General features: G+C 39.1%; 1 protein-coding gene and 1 long non-coding RNA gene across 12 annotated transcripts in view; one reads left to right on the top strand and one right to left on the bottom strand.

Moving 5' to 3' along the window:
- The window catches only part of SLC35A3 (solute carrier family 35 member A3), a 40,926-nt gene extending 18,334 nt beyond the window's left edge, over positions 1-22,592 (top strand). For 6 of the 11 annotated variants that reach the window (XM_068199725.1, XM_068199722.1, XM_068199721.1 and 3 more), the window contains 7 exons: positions 10,585-10,789; positions 11,640-11,794; positions 11,889-12,011; positions 13,107-13,278; positions 16,327-16,445; positions 16,954-17,087; positions 19,539-22,592. In XM_068199725.1, coding sequence (XP_068055826.1) covers positions 10,603-10,789; positions 11,640-11,794; positions 11,889-12,011; positions 13,107-13,278; positions 16,327-16,445; positions 16,954-17,087; positions 19,539-19,629 — 981 coding nt within the window. In that variant the 5' untranslated portion in view covers positions 10,585-10,602 and the 3' untranslated portion in view covers positions 19,630-22,592. Of the gene's footprint in view, positions 1-818; positions 1,013-4,589; positions 4,958-7,894; positions 7,916-10,584; positions 10,790-11,639; positions 11,795-11,888; positions 12,012-13,106; positions 13,279-14,771; positions 14,906-16,326; positions 16,446-16,953; positions 17,088-19,538 lie in introns of those variants that run through there. The other 5 variants (XM_068199727.1, XM_068199728.1, XM_068199726.1 and 2 more) reach the window with 5 other exon arrangements.
- On the bottom strand, positions 5,644-7,419 carry LOC137479332 (uncharacterized). Its single transcript, XR_011002164.1, has 3 exons — positions 7,282-7,419; positions 6,464-6,602; positions 5,644-5,993 (listed from the first exon to the last, which is right to left on the bottom strand). It is a non-coding gene; the product is annotated as an uncharacterized lncRNA (long non-coding RNA).
- Positions 22,593-24,855: the final 2,263 nt, after the last annotated feature.

The raw sequence follows: 24,855 nt of genomic DNA, 5'->3' as shown, positions 1-24,855 counted from the left end.
GTACATGTACCCCAGATTAGGCTGACAAACTAAAATCTGCTGAAAAAGAAAGCTTCTTTCCTTGGAAGGAATAGAAAAAAAAATTAAATTCATAAAACTAATACCATCTTGGCTCCTTTTTTTCAAGTATTTAGTTCAACCTGTGATACCTCGTGTATCTGAAAGGTTAATTTCGTGAGTGCATCTACAAGCAGGTACATCAGTGTGCTCGCTGAAATACCAGGGCCCGTTTTTGAGTTCAGCCGCAGTTCCACACCTTGCAGCAAACTCTTCCGGAGCTCTCAGAGCCACTTTATTTTAGTGTTAACAAAGCGCATCCACCTAAAGCATACTTCTAATGAATGTGTTACTGAACATGTGCCTGCTATTAAAATTACCATTACTAGTAGCGTGCTTTTCTGTCATGGTTTACAACTGTAATTGGTGGGGGAGGTTTCCATTCAAGTTCTCCTACCAACTTCCGCGGGGCCAGGATTTCACCGGGTTTTGATGTGCAGCACTACCCTTGCCAACCATCGGTAAATCAACCTGCAATTGAAACACAAAGTCATGTCTATATACGGTCTTCAAAATTCAGAGGACAATTTATTTCTTCGGACAACACAGAACCAGCCCTACCATTCTCTAATAAATTCGTGATGGTTTTTACAAAACGCTCGTGTCAGCGGCTGGCGAAGTTCCCCGCTCAGGGTTTGTGCGGAACGCGGTCCGTGCCGCGCCCCGGGCCGCAGGCAGCGCAGGGAGCGCAGGCTCCGGGAGCCGCCCGTGCCACGCGCCGCTGCCCCCATACGGCCGCGCCGCCCGGCCCGGCCCGGCCCGGCCCTGCCCGCCCGGCCGCTCCCGGCTCCCGCTGCAGCCGCGGCCCTGGGAACGGAGCGGGCGGGGCTCGGCTGCAGCCGGAGCCTTTGCGGGACGGGACCGCGGCTCCCGGAAGCACCGGGAGCCGGAGCGAGCCGAGCTGGGCCGGCGGTGAGCGGTGAGCGGCGAGCGGGGCCGCCGGGCGGGCGCGCAGGTGGGAGCGGAGCCCGGCCGGGGCCGCCCCGCGCGGAGCGGTGCGGGGCTGTGCGGGAGCGGGGAGCCTGAGGGAGGCCTGTGCTGGGGGGAGACCTTTGGGGTTAGTGGATGGGCGGGAAGCAGGGCTCTGGGAGCAGGCTGGGGAGGGAAAGGGTGGGATTGAACAGACACCGAGAGAAATGTCTGGAAATTGAGCGCTTTGGACAAGAGGGAGGAGAGGGTGAAGTTGAAGTTGCGGTGGGGAAGCGGCCGTGTGTGAAGTTGGGAAGGGGCGCGGATCTGGCCAGAGCTGTGTCAGTGCTGCCGAGCTTGTGACTCCCTTGCTGGTGCTCTGCTGAGGAGCTGCTCACTATGCGTGATGTGGTGCTGCATGTAAAGTTCACAGAAATGCATTTTACGAGTATTTACATGTTTATCATAATTTTATACCAAGTTTTTGAAATGAGAAACGCTCTAGCGGTACAGCACTTAAGGATTAAGCAGAAACTCAGAGGATAGAGAGATAACAAATGTAATAATGCACATTATGGAATAAATTGAAAGATAAAGGTAAATATCAGAAGGTTCCCGAAGTTGTTTCATTTTATTAAATCCTATAAACTATGTTTTAGACCAGAGGGAGGAAGACTTGGATTCCAGATAAAATATTTCAAGGTAATGATTGGGTGGAGAAGACTGACACAGCTTTGAGCAAAAGAGGAATGTGTTATGTGGGACATAAAGAATGCATGCAACAAACCTTTCTAAAACTGAGTGAGCACCACAGTGGGAAGTTTTGTTTTTCATGGTGGTCTCTACACAGGACGATTGGAATGTAAGACAGCCTTTGCTTTTTAAAGACCATATGTGCAGAATGACAAAGTGGGTCTTGGAAGTAACATTAGGTGATGACCTGCTTTTCTCAAAATCTGTGGGGCTGCCTCTCTCCATAGGCACTGCACTTGACTTATCCGTGTGCTCACTGAGTTGAGCTACAGGCTGCAGGGTGAGGTTGAGGGAGGTGACAGTGATTTACAATAATCTCTCCCTTTGGAAACTGTAGTTCATTATTCCCTTGTACAGTGTTAGGCATTGTAAGAAGAACTTGTGATTGAAAATCACAGTTCTGGGCGATAAGTATCCGTTGATTTGGGATGCATGATGTTCTGGTTGGTAGAAGTAGTATGTGTAGCAAGAATACTGGTTTGGGGAAAGACTGGTTCTAGTAAGTATAAATTTGCTTTCTTTAGAGCAATGTATTGTTAGGAGTAACTCTGCCCTAGCAATCCTACAGGATGCCTACACAGCCTAATTCCTTATTCGGGTGATGCTGTTGTTTGCAACAATGAGAAAAAGGCAGGGATCATCTGAGCCGAGTACCTGTGGAATTCCAGTCACATGTCCCCTTAAACCAGTTCCTGATTTTTAAAGGGAGCACAACACTACTTATCATTTGGACAGGTTTGCTAGACACAGTTATTCCTCCCTTATTGTTCTTGAATTGCTCACTGCCTGGGCTTATTTTTCACCAGTTACTTCAGTTCCCACTGTGTTCGAGCTGCTTGTGCAGGCTACGTGCCTTTGCTGGAACTCAGGAGGCTGCACAGCTGGATCACATCAATGGAGGATGTCTCTAGAGGGGAGGAGTGATTCTTAACATCTGTACTTCTCAGGATGTGGCATGATAATGTCAGATGGTTCTGGAGTTAGGAGTTCAGGATTTTGCCACTGGATTTCTCAACCTTGTCTTACATTTATACCTCTTCAGTGCAGTTCAATTGTCCCATTTTATTTGTAATTACTAGCATGTTGCTGTGCCTACAGATTGATTTTCCCTGGAGGATCTAGTTTGTGTTACTCTACTCCAAGTAGGTCACCTTGATTGAGGTGTTGACACACTGTGTTGCCTTGAGCACCCAGACTTGATATGTAATTCATAAATAGCATGCGTGTAAGCTGCAGCTGAACTCTAGCTGGATTCAACGTTCAGTCTTTCAGCACCTTAAATCAAGCTCCTTTGTTGGCTTGATACATCTGCAGGAACTGCATTCCAGCAGTCCTTTGGTTCATGGCATTGCACTCCTGTGTGCTTGAGGAGGGGTGGGCATTTGAACTGAAACTGAGAACTGAATGGCTCCTTGCTTGCAGAGTCTGAATGTGGCTGCTGGGATCTATCTATCCTGTGATCTATATAGTGAACACAGTGTATGTACTGTGTGAAAACGAGGTGCAGTTCAGGCAGCTTGTATCAAATTTCTGTGCTGGCAGGCAGAGTTTGGCTTAATGACTGTTATGTCAATATAAAACTATTGCACTGCTAGGCAGAGTTGAAGTCTTCATCGTACAAGAAATGCCGGTGTTGACATTTAGCTCAATGAGGGCCTGAATTTCTAGAATGCAGAATATTTATACTCAGTATGTGATTGGTATAATATTCATCAAACCAAATTTTCATCAGTCAAAAAAATATGATCTCTGGATTCTTAGGTTTAGTGTAAAGGATAAGGGTGGTGGGCTTAAAGAGCACTTAGCCACAGATCCCACATTTTAAGATGCTTTACTCTTCCTGCCTGATGCATAGATTAGAATGCTATTTTTTTTCCCCACAAAAGAAAGAAACAAACAGAAAACCTTTGGGAGCTCATAAAACACCTCACCACGTTCCCTTTCTCCTCAGTTTTCTGTCATGTAAGAAAACCTTGCCTGAGTCCCAAGGAATTTATAGCATTCTCTGAAATGAGACTTTAGTTAATAGTTAATATGTAATTGCATTCCCTTTATTAAACTTGGCAGTGATGGAATTTCCTGGTTGAGTGGTATATATGGCCAGTGAATCACTGATAGAGCCTCCACTATCTTTGGCAGAAGCCAAGGTTTTGGAACAAAGTTGAGAAGAAATCGTTGGTTGATCTTTAACAGTTGCCATTTAATGTGTAACTGCTCTGAACCTAGGTGCACTTGCCAGTTTTGAAAACCATCTGCACGGTTTTAAAATGGCCAAGAGTTGTGGTTTGACCCCAGCTGGCAGCTAAGTACCACACAGGCACTTGCTCACCCCCCTGGTGGGATGGGGCCGACGATCAGAAGGGTAAAAGTGAGAAAACCTGTGAGTTGAGATATAGACAGTTTAGTAGGTAAAGCAAAAGCTGCACTTGCAAGCAAAGCAAACCGAAGAATTATTTTACCACATTCCATGGGAAGGCAGGTGTTCAGCCATCTCCAGGAAAGCAGGGCTCCATCATGTGGAACAGTGACACCATCACTCTGAACCTCCTCCTTCTTTCTTCTTCTCTCAGCTTCATGTACTGAGCGTGACTCCATGTGGTCTGGGATATATCCCTGTGGTCTCTTGAGGTCAGCTTTCCTGGCTGTGCTCCTTCCAACTTCTTGTGCATTCCCAGCCTCCTCACTGGTGGGATGGGAGGCAAAAAAGTGTAATCCCTGCTCAGCAATAGTGAAAACGTCCCTGTGTTATCAGCACTTTTCAGCACAAATCCCAAACACGTCTCCCTGCCAGCCGCTGTGAAGAAAATGAACTCTACCCCAGCCAAAACCAGCACACGAGATATGGTTGTGCCTAGGGAGCAAGATGACGTTGCAGGAGCAAGGTCCTCCAGTGATCTGCTGTGTTCTACTTGATCACCTTGTCTTTAAAATACCATTTGAATGCAGTTATGTTTTTAATTCTTTTCACTAGTTAAGATTTTTTAATGTAAATTGAGAAATTGGAAATACTGCCTGAAGGAAACTTTCATATGGAAAAAAATCTTTGTTCCTCAGTTTCTGCTCAAAGAGTAAGGAACAGACTTTGCTAGAGGATTTGCTTTTAACCACACTTCTGAAGAATTGTACAAGCTCCAAGAGAAGCACAGTTTTGTTTTTTTTCATAGTGTACTTAGTGCACTTTATAATGTCTCCAGCAAGAAAAATGAGTAACAAACTGGAAAACAAAAGAAAGGGCAAGGTAAGTTTTAAAATGAAGAAGTTATTTGCAGTGATTTAGTTGCAAAGTGCCAGGTATTTGGGGAGGAACAGCTGACAATTGTAGATAGCTTATGGGAGGGAACAAATAAGAAACCTGTTCACAGTATGAGGAAAATGGAAAACATAGTAGTGACATTTTAAAGTGAGAAATACAAAATATTTAGTACATGCATTACAGTGGCATGACAGATTTCAGCTTGTGGTGGTGAGGGGAGAAAGAAATGTATTGTCAAATTTTAGCAGTCCAAATATGGCAGTTATTAGTGTGTATGTAAAATCTACTTCAGAACACAGTTCAGCAGGACTTAACTAGATTTGGAGAGGTCTACGTGCCCTCTGTACCATGTGGGATATTTGTCATAAAATCATAGAATGGTTTGGGTTGGAAGGGACCTTAAAGATCATCTGTTTCTGACTCCCTGCCATGAGCAGGGGCACCTTCCATAGACCACGTTTCTCCAAGCCCATCCAACCTGGCCTTGAACTCTTACAGTAATGGAGTTTCTCCAGTTCTCTGGGCAGCCTGCTCCTGAATTAGCCCAGGCCCTTGCACTTGGCCTTGCTGAACTTCATGAGGTTCCTTCCTTCCACTTATTTCTACACTTAAAGTGTATGTTGTATTATGTACTACTTCTGATAAACAAAGCTATAGTCACTCCAAAAAAAATGACTATTTATGGAATAGAACTTTCTCTGAGGAATGTAGCTGTGTTGCAGAAAATGACATGTTACTTGTGTGTTATCCAGCACAGGGAAGAGGGCAATGCGTGTAGAAAGTAAGTAAAGCACAGAAAGAAATTTTATAAAGATAGGTTTTTCAGGTTCTGTGAGTTATCTCTTACTCCACCTTCCACCTGGGCTTTTCCTTTGGTGACAGCTTATTGTATTTGTATAGGTGTGGCGTCAGCACTAGGTTCATATTTCATTGGAGAAATATGAGAACGCCATCCTGTTTCTTTAATCTCTTATCCTGATTTCAAAGCACATGCTCAGGACGTGTGTCCATACGTGTACCACTGGAATGGCACAGAGGCAGACTCAATCAGTGTTTATTTTCCAGCAGATCCCATGTGGAGAATTTGCTGTAGTAGCACAAAAAATTTAAATTTTGCCTTTGGCAGTTTTGAGAGGCTGGTTCTCTACTTGTGTGTTGGGCTTTGCATTTTAACTGATACACAAATGCCTTTTGTTGGTTGAGCAATGTTAAACTGATTAGTCATAAAATGAAATAAGACCTAAGAAAAATAACTCCTGTAACTTGGCTTTTTTACTCTAAAAAACTGTCAGCAGTGAAAACATTTCACAGCTAGGCTGGAAGGAATTTAATTCACATAATAACATCACTGTGAAGATTTGGAGCATGATACTAGTTAGTTTATTTTTCCTTTTTTTAAAATTAAACTTTACTTGTGACAGAGTATAGAGGAGTAAAGAAGTACTTGCCAGTAGAGGTTACTTTTGTCAAGTCTTGGTGAATTTAACTTACTTTTTTGTTGTGAGACTTGCTGGAATTTACTTTTAATTTTTTTCTTGTCTTTCATCTACTTCTTCAGATAATGTTGGGTGCTTGGAGTTTTTCCTATAAGTTTCTCTGATATTCCCTGTAATTGTGATTTTGAGTGCTTCTACGAAGATTTTGAGTCCTTCTACAAACTTAAGAATAGAAATCAGTTCATAAACGAATCCTTAATTTTGCACAGGACTTTGCAACAGTAGATACTTATCAGCTGAAAACTTCAGAAGTTTATACCATCAGATCTTTAAAAGAGAAAATCATAAGGTTAAGAAAAGTTCCATAATCTTATTGCTCTGTAGTAAACTCTGATTAGTATCAAGGAGTTTTGGTGTGCTGTTCATTAAGTCAAATTGATTATGGCCTAATTTCATCTGCAAATATTAGAATTTACCGGTATTTTAGGAGGGAAAGTATAGGGATGAAATAAAACTAAAATGTAAAATACTAAGTTTTAGCCTGGGTTGGAGGTATTACAAAGGGAGATGAAAATCTGCAAGTCAGAAATGTATTTATTTTTTAATCAATATTATGAGCTGGAAATACGTGATTTTCCACTTTAAAAAAATCTGCTTCCTTTGAAGAGTTAATCTTCAGACTTTGGGCAGTATGGTACTTTGAGCTGAAAGTATTACTTCCTGTATAGATTGCTTTGCTTTGGTTTGTGTTCTGAAAACCTTTCCAGGCTCCTTCTCCTTTTTACATGCAAGGAGAACAGCTCTTCACATAGAATCCAAATTTTATGCAGCTGTGTGTACTGAATCCGAATGTTACGTGGCTGTAAATCCCACCTTGGCTTCCTGGGTGTTGGCTCCTGTGTTGGGCTGCCTTCCTTGTGGCTGCAGGGTGTGTCCATGGCACACTGAAGAAATGGTGCAGAAGGGACTGATTTTTTTTTTTTCACATAGACTAACAGAAGAGAAGAGTAACGAGCACAGTCCTTGAGATGAGTTTCTTAGTATTATAGCCAGGAAACTGCAGGTCCTTTAGCACACCCTGGTGTAAGGTACAGTTCAAAAGAAAGACTTCATGTCACCACTCAACTTCCAGTCTTTGAATTAGCAAACCTAAATCTGACTTTTCAAACAGATGCATCCTGCAGAATACCAAGTAGTGCATCCAAAGCCCAGTAAGAAAACTAAGTTGTAGCTCTGTGCAGGAAATGCAGTGGGAAGTTCAATATCACTGTTGGTTTAAGACAGTCCAGGTGTGAGTTGTTACTGAAGGCAATAGTTCATTTGTTCTGGGACTGCACAGGCTGTTGCTGTGAGGGTAGCAGGAGCTCATGGCTACAAGTGAGCTCTTACACCTCTAACAGTCACCTGTAAATCTAGAGGTGTTGTGAGGCTGCAGTTGAGGACAGTCCAACTCTCTAAAGTTCAATATTTTGCTCCTTTTGTGGATTGTTCCCAGTTTGCACAAGAGGTCTGTGAGCTGATAAGCAGGTCTTTTAAAAGAGAAGGGACCAGGAGAGCTGATGAGGTGTTCTGTGTGCTTAGGAGAGCGTGGTTGTATTATTGGCATGTGTACGTTTCAGAACTCTAGTTCCTGCTCACTGAACCAGCTTGTAAGTACGGCATGAAACTTCACACACTTGCTGTCTACAAGCCTGTCTTGTTGACCACTGACAGGACAACTTTTTAAAAAATGCCCTTACTTCAGCTATCATGCTGGACACTTAGGTTCCATTCTATGTGCGCTTTTGGAACTCTGAAAGGCGTTAGTGACTTACAGTAAGGAAATATTTCCTGCTACTGGTGCCTTTCTGAGATACATTGTCTGGGGAAAGTTCCCTTTTTTTATCATGACTTCTGAGGAAGACAAGACGGAAGTTAAAGACAATGATGTGGTATGGCTTCTTTATGGCGTTGCTTATGGGCTTATTAAAGTGTTGTGCTTGTTGGTTTATTTTCATGCTGATTGCTTTGCTACTTGCTCATTAACAACATACTAGTGATTTACTTTTAAAATTACATTCTAAGCTGCTTCATAAATAGATGGTTGTATTTTACAAAAAAAAAAAGTGAACATTATTTTTAATATTATGACCTGCTTTGATGGTTACATAATTTATATCTGATGATTTTTAACATTTGTAAAACCCTTTGTCATTTCACAGGCTGACAGAATGCAGAAATTTGGGTCCAAGTCAGGAGGGAAATGTATGTTCTCATTAGCTGTATTTTGTTTAGAAACATTTTGAAAACTAAAAACAAAACAAACAAAAAAAACAAAACAAAAAAAGTTTTAAAACCTACAACTTAAAGTTCTAAGGACTTATTTATCTGTAGGTGTGCTTTCATGAAACTCAGTGGTTTTTGTCTTAACAATATGTTGCTCTTTGTTTCCAGTTTTTCAGGTCTGAATACTAAGAAATTAGGTAGATGGGAACAGTGAAAGAAATTGTTTGTTCAAGTTGGCTCACATAAATGTCAATTTTCTCTAGTATCACAGGCAAGCCTTTTAGTGAAATTCAGTTCTGTGTCTTCTCTCAGTAGGTTTCTTTTTCTTTACCTTTTTTTCCCTCTGTCTTTGTGTTGCTGGTACTTCTCCAGAAAGCATGGTCTCTGAATGTGCATGTCACTTCTTCATCACTTTTCAGGAACTGTTCTTTTTCTCCTACTTGTAGCAAATTTATTCGTTAAAGTTGTTCTCCTATTAAGATTCCTTAATGAAACCTTGTGTGTTTCTTCCTTAGTTTCTGCATCCTGGCATCTTTTTTCCCTTATTTGCCAGTATGCTTTTACAAATATTTTTACAACAGCATGATTTTTGAGATGTACAATTTTATTGTGTAGGATGCAAGTGTGTACGTCATATCTTTGTGGCTGTTAATAATCCTGTTTGCAGGTTACTGCAATGTCTTTTAAGTGTCAGTGTCGTATAGGTAATAATTTGACTTTGAATATTTCACTGTAAGTGCTTAGAGACAAGGACAAATCAGAAATATTTAAAGAGTGTAGCTCTCCAAATGTCTACAAAACCAGCAATGAAATGCAACTTGAGCTAGAGAAATGCAGTTAGCAAGAAACTGCTTCAGTTCTAGCCACAAATACTTGGAGGTACCAGCACATCTTTGAGCAGTGTGGACAGAGCTGTGTAGCTAATGAGTCAGAAGTTGTGTTTTATGTCTGCCAGTGTAAAACATGAGGACAGCTCTGCCATATGCACCCAGCAAGTGGGCTGTGTCTGCACTTCTGAAATTGAGAACCACATGCATTGTCTTGGCTTGTTACTCTTCTTCTGCTTGTAAATATAGTTGTAAACTTCTAGTTATTGATTTAACTTTTTACATTATAAAAAATGGCTCTGTTTTTGAATAACTAGGCAATGAAGGAAGTAGAAGATAATATTTTATACAAAATATTAGTTTCTGTGTATGAAAGTTCTTTATATAAAGCATAGCAAAAATTATGTGATAGTCTGAGTAGCAGCAAGCTTTTTTAAAATCTCCTTGTCATATATTGTGCTTGCAGAATTAAAATTACTGTCTCTATTAGTCTTCTGCACTAAATTAATCCTTTAAACTGGTGACAAAGAAACTGCATCAACTTGGTGAAAGTTCCTGGTAGAGATGAGGATGGTACAGCTTTACTAACATGAAGTTTGTGGTTGTCATTGCAGCCTGAGAATGCAGTTGCAGTCACCTAGTCGTCTATATTCAATGAATTTTTTTCTGGGCAGGATAATCAGCAGGACAGCTTTAGTGCTACCTCCCATAAAGCTTCTCCATCCCATGTCTTCCTCTCCAGCTCTTCCCCACAACTGTCCTTTCCCTTCATTGCCAGGCATACCTCTCATTTTCATTTAAAGCAGCCCCACCCTCACCCTTCTTTTGCTGGCACGGTGACACCTGGCAAAGCAGAGACTGCAACCTGACGGGCTTGGGAGAGGTGGAAGAGTGGGAAGATCTCTTCAGTCTGGGAACAGCTCACTGCAGCAGGAGTACTGGGCATTCTGCTGTACCACAGCTTTCACCTTGAAAACACTTTCACCTTGAAAATACCTTCTGAGCCTTCACCTACATAAAGAAATCGGAGATTCCCAATATCTGCAATATTACCTTTGGGTTTGTTTCTTTTTTTCTGTTTCAGAAAGGAAAAAGTCAAGAAATGTCTGCCAATTTAAAGTACCTTTCCTTGGGCATCCTGGTTTTTCAGACCACAAGTTTAGTGTTGACCATGCGCTATTCTCGGACACTGAAAGAAGAAGGACCTCGTTACTTATCCTCTACTGCAGTAGTTATTGCTGAACTTCTGAAGATTTTGGCCTGTGTTCTATTAGTCTACAAAGACAGCAGTATGTGTCAAATTTTGCACCAAGTAAATTTCCTAATCAATATGCTGTATTGTAGTGGCAACTGCAAAGCAGCCATGTGAGTACAGGCATACAACAAAGCATTTCCCTTCTCCCTGTGTAAGAAATAGTCTTGGAAAGACAATAATCATACTGCATATTTGCTTAAGAGAATGGATACTGAGGAGTGCAGGAATGAATTTTATGCTGACATCTCAAAGTTTGTGTTTGCTCAGGCATTTTAAGAAATCTGTATGTAGAAGCGGGAAAAAATGAAAAGCTTTAAGCGTGTCCAAAGCATGAATGATAGTTTAGAAACCTGTGATAAACAGCAGACATAGAAGGGAAGAAGCAATTTCATTGTTACAGGAAGAATCATAGTTTTAAGCTAAGAAAAAGAAAACTATATTCACATTTACTCCAGTTCTTATTTTGTATATTTAAAACTGAATTTATTTAAAACAGGTTTCTGTTTGATTTTCAACAGCTTAAAAATGTCAGTCTATGCATAAATATTGATGATTGTAGGATTCTAAATATGCACTTTTTAGGTGGTACTATTTGATATATTATCTTAAATTATTGATACAGTTTCAATAAGTTTAACTCAAAGTATTTTGTATACTTTTTTTCATTCTGATATTCCAGGCTGCAGGAAGACACTTGCAGCCATATTTCCTTACATATACAAGGCCTGTGAAAGTGAAACAAACATAGATGGTATTTTCAGGTCTTGGTGTAGTGATAGCTATAAAAGGGGGGAACAGTTTAAGAACAGAACATTGCTATTTCTCCTTTTTGCACTCCTTTCCTTTTAGTGAATGTCTATTTCTTTTACTGTTTCTTTGGGTAGAATGCAATTTACGGACTCTGAACAGAGTGCTACGTGATGAAATCCTTAACAAACCCATGGAAACTCTTAAACTTGCTATTCCTTCAGGAATTTACACTCTTCAGAACAACTTGCTATATGTAGCATTGTCAAACCTAGATGCAGCCACATACCAGGTATTGCATATATGGAATTCTCTGTAAGTTTCAAAAAAAAAAAAAAAAACATGCATTGTGGCATAGTAGTAGTAACTGTTCCTGGTTCTTCTAGGTTACATATCAACTGAAGATTCTCACCACAGCATTGTTTTCTGTGTCCATGTTGAGCAAGAAACTGGGTGTATACCAGTGGCTGTCACTTGTAATATTGATGACAGGAGTGGCGTTTGTGCAGGTAAATATTAGCAGGTGTTTTGTGGGTTTTAATGCGTTTGTTCAAGAAACATGGATTTCTATACTGATTATCCAGCTTTCTGATTCTGCCAGCTGCACATGAGCATCAGAGTATAGTCAGGAGCTATGAATCACAGCTGGCCAGGTCTGGAGGACACCAGAAATGGTTCAAAGGCAGAAGATACCACCTCTTTTGCAACCCAGTGCTCTACTGGAGAATGTGACAGGGCCTCTGGAGCAACCTGCAAGTAATAATGATAGCAGTTTTTATTAGCACATTTCTTCAGGCATTCACAGATCATCTCTGCCAGTACAGGTTGTGTTCACTTTGTCATGTGGATTCAGTGTGGCAAATTTACTTTGGACTAATTTCAAAAAGCAAATTGGCCTCAGTTCTCAATAGTGCAGGTACTGGAGTTCATAGTTTTCAGAGGGCAGGATCACCGGATAAGAGGCTATTCTAAGAATTTTTAGCAGATTTTAGTATATCCTAGAAATCTTTATTTTAAATCTTAAGGAATTGAAAAAAGATATTATGATTAAATTCAGTAGTGAAAAATGAGAGCAAAACACTCTGACAGTATTTAACAGACTCCTCATAAAGTTTGTCCATTGCATTTTATTCAGTTAGCCTTAGACACATTGCTAGATTTAACTGGTCTGCAGAATCACCAAAGAGGGGCACATGAAAAAGACAATTCATCCTACCTTAAAGACAGCTGGTGTAAGTAGTTTTCTAACTGTGCTTATATTTGTAATGTAGGATGGCACAAGCTGGTGGCAGAGAATGACCATGATAAGTCACACTGGGATTCAAATCCAGTTCTTGCTTATAAAACATAAATCCTGCAGCTGTTTAAATTGATGAGTATTCTCCCAGTTCAGGCACAATTTTACTCCTTACAAATACGTAGGAAAAAAACTGTAGCATTGCAGTCCTTTAAAAGTATTTATGGTGCAGAATACAAAACTTTTCAAGTATGTGATTGTCTGTATTTAGTAACTGGTACTGTTGGTGGAAAACAAATTTGCATTTTGTAGAGGGCTCATGACTTGATTTCATCAGTGAATTTTGTATAATTATTTTTACATCCAGTGGCCTTCAGACTCTCAAGAAACACCTGCTAAGGAGCACTCAGCAGGATCACAGTTTGTAGGCCTGATTGCAGTTCTCATAGCGTGCTTTTCTAGTGGATTTGCTGGAGTTTATTTTGAGAAAATTTTAAAGGAAACTAAGCAGTCGGTGTGGATCAGAAACATTCAGCTTGGTAAGTTTAATCATCTGTTAGAGATATTGCATTCTGAAGCATTAAGATAATTGTGCAAAATAAAGGCATGAATAAAAAATACTACCAACATTTTAGTATGCTGCATATATGTTATTTTAAAACCTAAAGTCAAACTCTGCTAGAGGGAATTATAGCAGTTACTTTCTGATTTCAGTCTAGTTCTTGATTTACTTTGTTAATAGAGTATCTGTACATTTGTGCAGAAACTGTCAATTTAATTTTTTTTTTACTATTTTTTTAGAGAATATAGGAATATTAAAACAAAATACATTTCCAAGTCAGTGTTTTGAGATGTTTTAAATTTAACATATTTTTTTCTCTTGTGCTGGGTAGGCAGCTTTTTGTATTAATAGTGCAAGCTATAAAATCTGCTTTGTTTGTGAACAAAATTGAGATGATTGTTTACTGTTATTTCAATAGGTCAGTTTCTTTTGTGTGCATAATCACTGAGGAGAAGCATATGCAATGCATATGCACTAAGACCAGTTCATCTTAACTATTTGAATAGCTGTAATTACTGTGCGCCTATCAGTGAGAAACCACCTTCTATTCCCAAAGCAATCTTGGGCCTTCCAGACCCTAGATGTTAAAGGTGAGAGAGTTGATCTGTGTTCCTGAGTGAGTTTTCCCTCCCTTCAAAGCAATCTTGTCCAGTTTAGAGTGTTGGAAACATGACATCAACAATATCTTTTTGTTCCCGTTTTACAGCATGGACAAAATTTATTGTTGCCTTTGTTTCTCTAATGGAACCCTTCTAGTCTTCATCTTTAGGCAATAACTATTTATGGCATATTTGAATGAGTGCATTGAGCAGAATTTGACCTTCCCAGCACCTTAGAATGGACTAGGGATCAAAAGGATTTGATCCTGAGGGCAGTGTAAAGTTAAGTCATGAGATGATTTAGTGGATCAGACCTGTGTAGTGAGTCTGGTAGAATGTAGTGCAGTACTACAAGAACAGGAGGTGGTATGGCTTCTTTTGTAATTAGTTAGTTGGTCAATAAGCCATCTTTTTTTCCTTTATTTTCCTACTACTGTGTTTTAGTTATAAGTGGTTTCAGTTAAAAAAGCAGAAGTTAATTTTGAATACATGAAAACATTTTTACATTTTTACATGTTTTGAAACCTGAATATAGTGGAAGGAATCAAAACCTCTCCTGTCTGCTTGTATTTATGGAAACGGTGTCTATTCTAACTAAGTTTCCTGAACAGAGTGTAGGGAATACATCAGGAAACGTTATATTAGGGAATTTTGGGGGCAGAGAAGGGTTGCTAGCTGGAGATTGGTCCAGAATTTAAGGTAAGATTTGGTATTTTGGGTGGACTGCAATATAAAATCCATTGCCAAGGAAAGATTCTGTGCTAAAAGAGCTTTCATGGGCAACAGATATCTGAAATAATTTCCACTAAGAATTCATAATTGTTGAAAAATCAATAATCTCTTCTAAACTATTGTTAATATTTTTCTACAGCATGCAGAAGTATGTACAATTACTTTGGTAGTTGGCCTGGTCATATATTGAATGTTCCAGTAATCCTTTGTGAAACGAGGAGATCAGAACAGGCTGTGTCTGAATGCTGACTCTTAGGTTATGAATGGCTAGGACAGTGAAGACATAAATGTCTGATTATAGTGAGAATCAGATCACCTGAGTTTTGTATTTACTTTTGTAGTGAGCTTTATATGCCTCAGTAGGAAGTTCAGTAGAATGTGTTTATTATTGCAGTTGTTCTTAGTTCAAAAAGAATGCTGTCCTATTTCATGAAGTTTTTAGAAACTATTTAAATACATAAATACAGTTAAACAATGTGTATTAAACACATAAAAAATAAATACAGCTTTTACAGTACAGCTTTCACAAAATATGTAAAATGTAAAATCACATTTTAGAAAATATATTGGTGTCTTCTTTCTGCAAGTGCAAGGTAGTCGCCCACTTCAGACGTGTTATTCAGGAGCAAGGCATTCATAAGCAAGAGCTCTGAAATTGAGCTTTTCTTACAACACATGTCCAACCAGGTTTTCATTTTCATATTCATGGAGAATTATTAGAACTATAGAAAATAATGGGGAAATAAATTGGAATTGTTTTAAAAATCAGTTTTTAATGCACACCAAAGCTGTAATAGGGATGTATTAATAGGGTTATTATATTTCTTTATTTTAAAAGATCAATTGGAAAATACAAGTAAATGGTTTAATCTGAATGATAACTACATTTTTAATTCTGTCTACAGAATTAAAAAAATAATTTTCTTATCAAACAGAAGGTGTTATTCTGTTCTAAACAATTCTGCCCTTTTTAGATGTTGAGAAATGTGATGAAAATCACCTTTTCACAGAGAAGGAATAGAAAAAAAGTGTTGACTCTTTCCTGCTCAGGACTAGAGCAGACATCATGACTCACAGAGTAGCTGCTTACATTACATCATGCTTGAGGGATTAGGGAAAGCTTCCCATTTGATAGAAGAACACTGCACTCACCAAATTAAAAACTCCACAGTCTCACCTCAGATTCAGCTTTTGACATTAAGTTTCTACTAGTAAAAATTAATTGTGTTTGAGGCTGGCTCAAGAGAATCCCATTTCAAAGATCCTTGTCTGAATTGGCAAACAGCGAATTGCTGCTCCTGCTGTGCCAGCGACCTTCTCTTCCACTGAGTATTTTCCCTGTTTTTCTCTCCAGGATATAGGGTGGCTTCAGCCTTCAGTCATGACTAGTTTTAGGAAAACTGAAATTGCATTTAAGTGAATTTTGCTATATGCGTAAACAAAAATCACTCAATTCCAGTAGAAAGCAATGGAAGATAAGTATATAAGGATATCTTAATGGAAACAATAAAACTTGTTTCAAGTGTGGAGAATAACTTTTAAAAGAGAACAGCAAACTGATTGCATTTGGATGTGATGGTATTGCAAGTGACAGTCCAATTTTAAAATCAGAAATACATGAGCAGCCTTTAAGGACAAGGAACCCATTTGTATGTTTTTCACCTGAAGCTTTTAAATCAATCTTCTACTTTCAGGATTTTTTGGTAGCATATTTGGACTGATGGGTGTTTACATTTATGATGGAGAACAACTGTCAAAGAACGGATTTTTTCAAGGATACAATAAACTTACTTGGGTGGTGGTTGTTCTGCAGGTGAGATGTTGTGTTGCATGTTTCTGTGAAGGCACTCACAGATTTACTGTTCTGTAAATAAGTGGGGAAACTAATGGGTGTCATTGAAGGTGCTGAGAATTCTGCAGTTGAAAGTCTGATCTATCATTATTATCATACTCTAAATGAAAATCTGGAAAATATATAGCAAGTATGTGATTAAGTATTGTGCAAATTAAAAGCATGTAAGCATTATTTATTTGGTGATGTTTAAAATTATCTCTCTGTATGCCCTTCCCCATGTGGCTAAAAGTGTACAGTACAAGCATTTCAACTCATTTAATGGTGGTAATGTGATCAGCAATTTCTTTAATGGTGAAAGAACTACTACTCCAATATCTACTTTCAACAGTATGTATTCCTAACATAAAATAAATGTATTGCTTCTCAACATAGACAAAAGCTTTTCCTAAAGTAGGCGCATGGTTTTAAAACAGATGCTCTCAGTCAAATTATCAGTTTGTGAACCCAAACCTCACTATTTTTCCAGGCACTAGGAGGGCTGGTGATTGCTGCTGTTATAAAATATGCAGACAACATTTTAAAGGGATTTGCAACTTCTCTCTCCATTATACTGTCAACACTGATCTCCTATTTCTGGCTGCAAGATTTTGTCCCTACAAGGTAAGAATTATTTTCTATGTGTATTTAAAAAAAAATTAGTTGAAAAGTATTGCGAAAATAAATAAAAAACCAAATCACATCCAAGGCACACTTTCAGAATGTCTAGGTCCAGCTTGCATACCAAAGTTTAGCCTCATCCCGTAGTGAGTTTCTCAGGCGGGTGAGGAGCCGCTGGCTCGGGGTCCCGCGGCTGCTGCCGCTGCCCGGGGCCGCTGTTCGGCCCGGGCGCGCCCCCTGCGGCCCCGCGCGGGCACCGCACCCCTGGCGCTGCGGGGCCCGGGCCGAGGGGCTGCCGCTGCTCCGTGTCCCGCACCCCTGGCGCTGCGGGGCCCGGGCCGAGGGGCTGCCGCTGCTCCGTGTCCCGCACCCCTGGCGCTGCGGGGCCCGGGCCGAGGGGCTGCCGCTGCTCCGTGTCCCGCACTGCGGGGCGCTGCGGGGCCCGGGCCGAGGGGCTGCCGCTGCTCCGTGTCCCGCACCCCTGGCGCTGCGGGGCCCGGGCCGAGGGGCTGCCGCTGCTCCGTGTCCCGCACCCCTGGCGCTGCGGGGCCCGGGCCGAGGGGCTGCCGCTGCTCCGTGTCCCGCACCCCTGGCGCTGCGGGGCCCGGGCCGAGGGGCTGCCGCTGCTCCGTGTCCCGCACCCCTGGCGCTGCGGGGCCCGGGCCGAGGGGCTGCCGCTGCTCCGTGTCCCGCACTGCGGGGCGGCGCAGGGACATCGCCTCGGTGCTGCCTTTCATCGCCCGCACCACAGGCTCTAACACAGGTGACTGCGGTCACGCACCCCTGGAAGTGATGCTGCAGCACTGAGTTGCCCAAGGGCACCCAGGAGCTCAAAGGCAGAGCTGTTTCTAAAGTCAATGCCACATTTCGTAGTGAGAACAGCCGAGAAAGAAAAAGAATTGCTTGCTCCATTCTTCTAGGCCCCGTACAGTGTCCTGATGCTTTGTGGATCAGACCGTGGTGGCTCTGCGTGCCACAGGTTTTGTACATGGCTAGGTTGAGATCACTGCTTGTCTTGGCAGTGCATGTTCCTGTATGGAGTGTAGAATTAATAATCCCACTTCCAGGTGTAGGAATAGGATTTTACTTTTGACTGACCAACACTCCTTGCATATGTTACATGTACACATAACATAAAAATATTTTGAGTAATATTTACGACTTTTGAGTCTGGTACAAAGAAACATCTTTTTGTCCAAAAATATATATTTGCAATACTGTGGTCCCTTCTATCCCTACCCATTCTGTTATTCTCTATTATCAGGACTTAAGCATTCAAAAAAGGAAATGGAATAGTTGTTTAATAATGGAATAGCTGTTCTTCCACTTAAGAAGTGGAAGACATTGATCATAAATTATAAGTAGATTATATTTGTCCCATTAAAACAAATGTAGCAAATGTTTTAAGAATTTCTGTGTGCTCAAATGGAAAATTAATAAGTAACTTAACAACTTCTGCAAGCATGTTGAAAATTAAATACAGCCAAGTAGCAGTATGTAGAACTTGAAGCGATCCCATTTAATAAAACTTGACTAACTTGAGTTAATCAAACTTAATCTTTAGTACCTTGCTTATGCTAACAATGCATTTGAACTGAAACTGTGTGATTGTTTCTGTCACATCAACAAACAGTTTTGATAGGGGTAATAGATGTAAAGTACTTAAATGCTTGAATGCGTTGCAAGGGGCTGTGTCCCAAAATAGGCTAAATGTATTCTCTGAAGGATTAGCATGTCATATGCTACAGTTTCTCAAACACTTGGTTCAGAAGATGAAAATTGTTGATGTTGTCATGTCTGTGAGGAGATTCTTTTCTAAAATGTGTACTGATTGTCTGCTGGCTTTGGTTATTTTGTATCAGACTTCAACTATGAAAACAACTTGAAAGACCAAAATGTCACTATAGAAAAGATGCCTTTATTGTATTTTCATGAGACAAATCTTTCTGTATCTGCCAAAAATTAGATTATACTGACTTGCAAACTGGTTCTTGGGCAGCAGTAATTTGTTTTGACATAAGCTTTGGGCTTCAAAGCAAACACAGCTCCAACAACATGATGTATGTAGTATAAGAATGAGTGGGTAACCACCACAGAAGCTGCTTTTCTTCAGCTCTTGCTTCCATTTTGCACACATCTTTAGGTAAAAGTTTAAGAAAAAAAAGATTGATCTGATTGCTTTTGGAAATTGTTCCATGAAAGTGTAATTTTAATTTTCAGAATATGTTAGTATAATGATACATTAATTTGTAGTTACAAGTTTCTTACCTAAACAACTTTCTGCATCCCTCTAAAATAAATACATACAAATTATTTTGCTCTTTATCAATTGGGTAAATATAGCTTATCTTCCTGTTTTCCTCATGGAAAAATGTCCTTTCTTTTGATTGTATTGCATAAATAAATTTGCATCAACTAAAACAAACTTTTCTTTTTCATCCCTATTCTATTCAGTGTCTTCTTCCTCGGAGCCATCCTTGTAATAGCAGCTACTTTTCTATACGGTTATGATCCCAAACCGGCAGGAAATCCCATTAAGGCGTAGCAGACTTCCTCATCAACCTGCTTCTCGAGATCATGCACTGGGGGCCTTGCTAGCACTGGCATGTGGGAAGTGTCACTGTGCACTGCAAGGGAAGGATGACTGCCCTGAATATATTGAAGAAATGCTGATGAGTAGTTCTGAACAGCCAGAGGGGTTACAGGTGGAGGGTGATGCTGTCTGCAACTGATGGGGGGGAAATGTCAGGGGAATGCCCAGTGCAACTTGCTAATAAAAACTTGAAAGGAACCAAAAGTTTCCAAGAAACTACAATTAGGAATGTTTACAGCTTTGACTGAGATTGCATCAAAAGAATTACTGTATTGACTGCTGCAGAAATATGTCCTATGCACTCTTGGAAAGAGCACATGACAACAGTGTCAGATCGTATGTTTTTGCTATTCAATTCTATTTAATCTTAGTAAATATGTTTTTAACTGTCTATTTACGTGAAATGAGCTGGAAGTCATAGTTCTAAAGTGATTGTTCTAATTAAGTACTCCATATTAAAACTGAAAATTGAAGTATGATTGAAAGACACTTTCACAATATCAAATATTTTTATATTTTTAGAAGGCTGATTTAATAACAGAAATCTGTTATTAAATGATAATATTATAATTCTGTTGCTTCTATAAAACTATTGTAAGAATGTTAACATTCTCACTGAAGTACAAAGGGAGGAATACTCCAGCCTGTAGTGTTGGAGCAGATGGAATAATTCTGGGAACACGGGCTGGAGGTCACCGTGCTGACCTGGGAGTAGCGGTAGGGTTATGATGGGTGCTTGCTCAGATGTGGTGTTCTTTTTTTTTTTTTTTTTTTTTTTTTTTACTGATTATAAATCAGCTTTTTGGTAGAACCTTAAAAGTAGTTTTTGTGCTTTAAATAGCTTCTGAAGATTTTTTTAAACCATGATTTCAAAAAACAAAGAGCCCATAATAAGCATTTTAAAGGCATTATCATTGTCTGTATCAGCTCCATCTGGAGATATTATGGTATGGCACCTGTATACTGTACTGTACTTTATTACAGAGGTGTTTTTTAAACAAGTGTTGTTTACTCATTAACTCTTCCAGGCTTTTTCTATATATTTGTATGTAATGGCTTAATTAGAGTTTTGGTGGGGTTTTTTTAATTATTATTATTTTGTTCTGAGAGTCCTTGAGCCAAAATGAGTTCTCTGGACCTATTTGTTCTAGTAGTGGAATTACTTTAATAGTAAATATAATTAAAAAGCAATTAATTGTGCAATAGGTAAATATAAAAGCATGCTGTTACTCTGTTTAAAACAAAAAATAACTTCACAAAGAAACCTTGCTGCAATTAGATCAATTAGACAGTTATGAACACTTCACTTGAAGTATTTGCATATAGTCAGAAACACTAAAATAATCTGGAACTAATAAACAAAAAAACTGTCTTTAAAATCATTGGTTTTCAGGTTTACAATGGATGTTAATGTAGGGGGATTTGTGTGACACCTGTGTTGGTGCATTTATATAAAAGCATTTTAGGAGTCCCTTACCAGTAGAATGGTAAGTGTTCCCTGCCACCACCCGCTCCCTGCTCTTTCTCACATCTGTCTTGTACTAAAGAAAATGTGTAATAGAAGGGTGTTTTGAATGTTTACCAAAGTACCTCATCTGATTGACAAGGAGATTCTGTAGGAGTGCTCTGAGATTTCTTAGTGAAGTATTGTAAATGGGAAAGGAAGAATTCCACTTACGTCAGTCAAGTAAAAATAGTGTCTTTCTTCTGTTGGCAATTACATGTTTTATCAACGTTTTTTTTTTGTTTGTCTTATCAGAGCAAGACATTAAATATCAGAGCTCTGCCTAGGGCTTGCTAAGTTTTGTGAACTGTGAATCTGTCCCAGCATGTTGTAACTGCAGTAGCTTTGCTACTTGGCGATCAAAACTATCTAAATGGGCATTCTGTGTTACTATTAAATGTTTTATGTGTGACATTCAATGTGGCACAATCTTTGAAAAGTCCCGTTTAGCCATTTCCCCCTGCAGTGCAGCCTGAGGTAAGATGTGTGTGTAGAGCAGCGGCTGACGGCGGTGCCACGTACAGAAGGGGAACTGCACGGCTCTGAAATGAGGTGGGAAGTGTTGGTAGTAATCTCTCAACTGGAGTTTGGCCCTACACAGTAATACTTTTGATTTCATGAATCACAGTAGTGGGAGTGTTCAAGTGATAGAATTGCTTACTTTCCTAAGAAGAGTCTCCAAAAAACATAAAAAGCAGGTTGAGAACACTTTAAAGCTGGTTGTACAGGAAGGGACCAAAAAAGCCAAATAATTACCACGTGGCTGGAGCTCAGGACATGTAGCCTGGTTTTAATATTTCAGGTGCACCTGTCAATATTTGCCAGGATGTTTAAAGGAAAGACCAGGAGTATGTGCTCTTTGCTTTGGAATAGGATGCCATGCAGCTTTGGAAAACTGCCTGCTGTACTAAGGAACAGTAGCTCCTTTCTGTAAAGGAATGGTAACTCCTGTCTGTAAATCAGTGACTTCTGTGCTTTCACTTGACAGTCCCATTCTGTTTTCCAGAAGAAGGATAGATCTCATCACAGACTTGTTGCTGAAAAGGAAAAATTAATTTGCATTTTTAGCTGTGTTTCCTCACAGAGAGGAAAGGCTCTTCTCTGAGGTGTGGCTCTGGACAAGGGCAGGTAGCATGTCTTTTTGTGAGAACGGAAGGGATTTGAGGAGGGCTCACTGATTTCTGTAACCTTTGCATCGGGGAGCATGCGCACATTTTCTCACAGAGATACTTTTGTATTTGGATTTTTATTTTTTTTAAGTAGCTTTAAGTCTATAATTCATTAACTAACCAAAGAGGAATAGCTAGCACAGAGTTTTGGGAAGTAGTGGATAATGTGCTTTGAGTTTGCCCTAAAAGCAAATGCTGTAGGAGTCTAACTTCCCAAAAATAAACTTGTCTTTCTGAACTATTTTCTGACTTTTAGACAATGGTTTTGTTAGTTTAGTTGTATATTTAGGAGGCTAACCTATATTTAGCAGAACTTTGTTTAAATATTTAAACAAAGTTGTAGAAGTTCTAGCTAGCTATTTATTTGCAATAACTTGAATTATGTTCTTTTTCTTTCTAGGCTTATATATTGGGTGTACTAGTATTTATTGAATACTTGGATATTTGGAAGTTTTATTTGAGAATATCTGGGATACGTGGTAAATGGTCAAATAACGATAAACTTAGGACTGTCTTCAAAGCAAAATAGATTAGTTCAGTGGTGAAAAAACTTGAGTCTAATAAGGCAAGATAAACTTTTCTTTCAACACTGTATTTCTGAGCAATCCACAAGTGCCCAAAAATGTATTTTCTCAAAGAATTCAGATAATTGTATAGTTTTATTCAATTTCATTGTTTCAGACAAACTTTAAGAAAACCTTCCTTTTTATTTGTTTCAGTAAAGGGTTGATTAATGTTCTAGATTCAACTTCTTTAGTATAATGCCTTTGTTTTTTACTACAATGTTTTAGTAACTATTGTGTTCTTTTTCCTCAAAAAGACAAAACAGTCTCACTTAGCTTATGTTTCATGTACATGAAGACAGGCCTCTCAGAGACTCTTGGTAGTACATAATTCTTTTGTGTTTCTAACTTATTTTTGTGGCGGTAATTCAAAATACTGTAATAGAGTTTGTTCATTTTTTAATTGATAAATGAAACATTGCATTTCTTCTGGTTTTTGTTGTCACTAACTTTCATATTTGAATGTATTTCCTTATCAGCCCTGCATGTTCTGTTGTATTTAAGCGATCATCGTTTTCCAAATTTGAATTTGTTGCTCGTTTTCCTCCTGACAATTTTTCTTGCTGGATATTGTGTTGAGGAGGACTATTCATTCCTTTCATATCTGAAATCTGTATTTGTGAGAATGAGTTATTAAAAACAGTAAGGGTTTTTTTTGGTGTATCAGAAAGGTAACATTTATGTATAACATGGTATTATACCATAAATGTATCATGTGTCATTACCTAAGATGGTGCATTACTGTGAGAAAGTCCAAGCAGTGTTTCTTTGCCTTTGTTTTAGTTGTTCTTTTCATTTTTAATACTGATTATTTTCCACAGGAAGAGAGTCCTGCTCTTTCCAGGTAAGCCCATTGTATGTTTTTAGGTATCTAGAATTAAGACATTTTACTAAAGAAAAATTTGGAGCAAAGTGCAACAAAATACGTGGAATTGATTAGATCATATCTTCTGCTTCACTTACTGTCCAAAGTTCTGTTCAGTTGAATTCTTGGCTTTTTATAAGTATTTCTTAGCTGAATTTATAACTCTTTCTAGAAGAAAAAATAACCTGTCCTGACTTGCCATTCAGTGCTTGTTCTTGTTTTTGAATGTCTGCTGCACACTTGCATCCAAGAATAGACATGGCATATTAATTGTCTGCAATCTCCCATCATCATTCTGACTGTAATTAGCCATATTCATTTCATTAGTGATTTAGAGCTCAGTAAGAATTGCTTATATGCTAAGGATATGTTTATATTTGCTGCCATGAGTATGATTTTTTTTTAGATTTTTTAAAACTTTGTTCTTACTGTCAATATATGAGCCCAAATATATTATTCAAACATTGTAGCAAAATTTTTAAGGTAGTCTTAGCTTTCTATGTGTTGATATTTGTGTGTGATTACACTGAATACAATTCTAATATATGGTGTTTCCAGGCAGTTTGGAAGAGGTGGGTTTTTTTTTTGGTTTTTTTTTTTTTTTTTTTTGGTATAACACTGCTGAACACTGGAATGCATCTTACATGACCTAACACAGTCCTTCTTTTAATCTATGTTGAGGTAAAATACTGTAATTTTTTTTCTTCTATATGAGTAGATAATGCCACTGTAGTAATAAACTGGTTGAAATTAAGCATTGGCTTTATTAAGAATATGATTTAAAACTGTTTGAGAACTTTGTTAAAAGGAGAAGCTTTGCCTTATGCGTATTCTTGCAGAAATAAAACAACATTTTAGTAACGTTTATTATTTCACAATATAATTCTAGCATAATTTTCTATAAATTCTAGAAGGCTATTGGATGTTTTTCTAGTGGTATCTTTTAACAAACATCTTACTGAATGTTGCCAGCAATTTAATTTTGACTGAGACATGCTTCTTTTTGACCATTGTGTCATGACTTCTTGCACTGTTCTCGTGATACTTTTCTGGTCTGAAACCCCAGCTGTGCCCTGA

Source organism: Anomalospiza imberbis, chromosome 9, assembly GCF_031753505.1.
Source record: "Anomalospiza imberbis isolate Cuckoo-Finch-1a 21T00152 chromosome 9, ASM3175350v1, whole genome shotgun sequence".
NCBI classification, from domain to species: Eukaryota; Metazoa; Chordata; class Aves; order Passeriformes; family Viduidae; genus Anomalospiza; species Anomalospiza imberbis.
The sequence above is the reverse complement of the archived record's forward strand: the minus strand, read 5'-3'. Positions and strand labels throughout refer to the sequence as shown.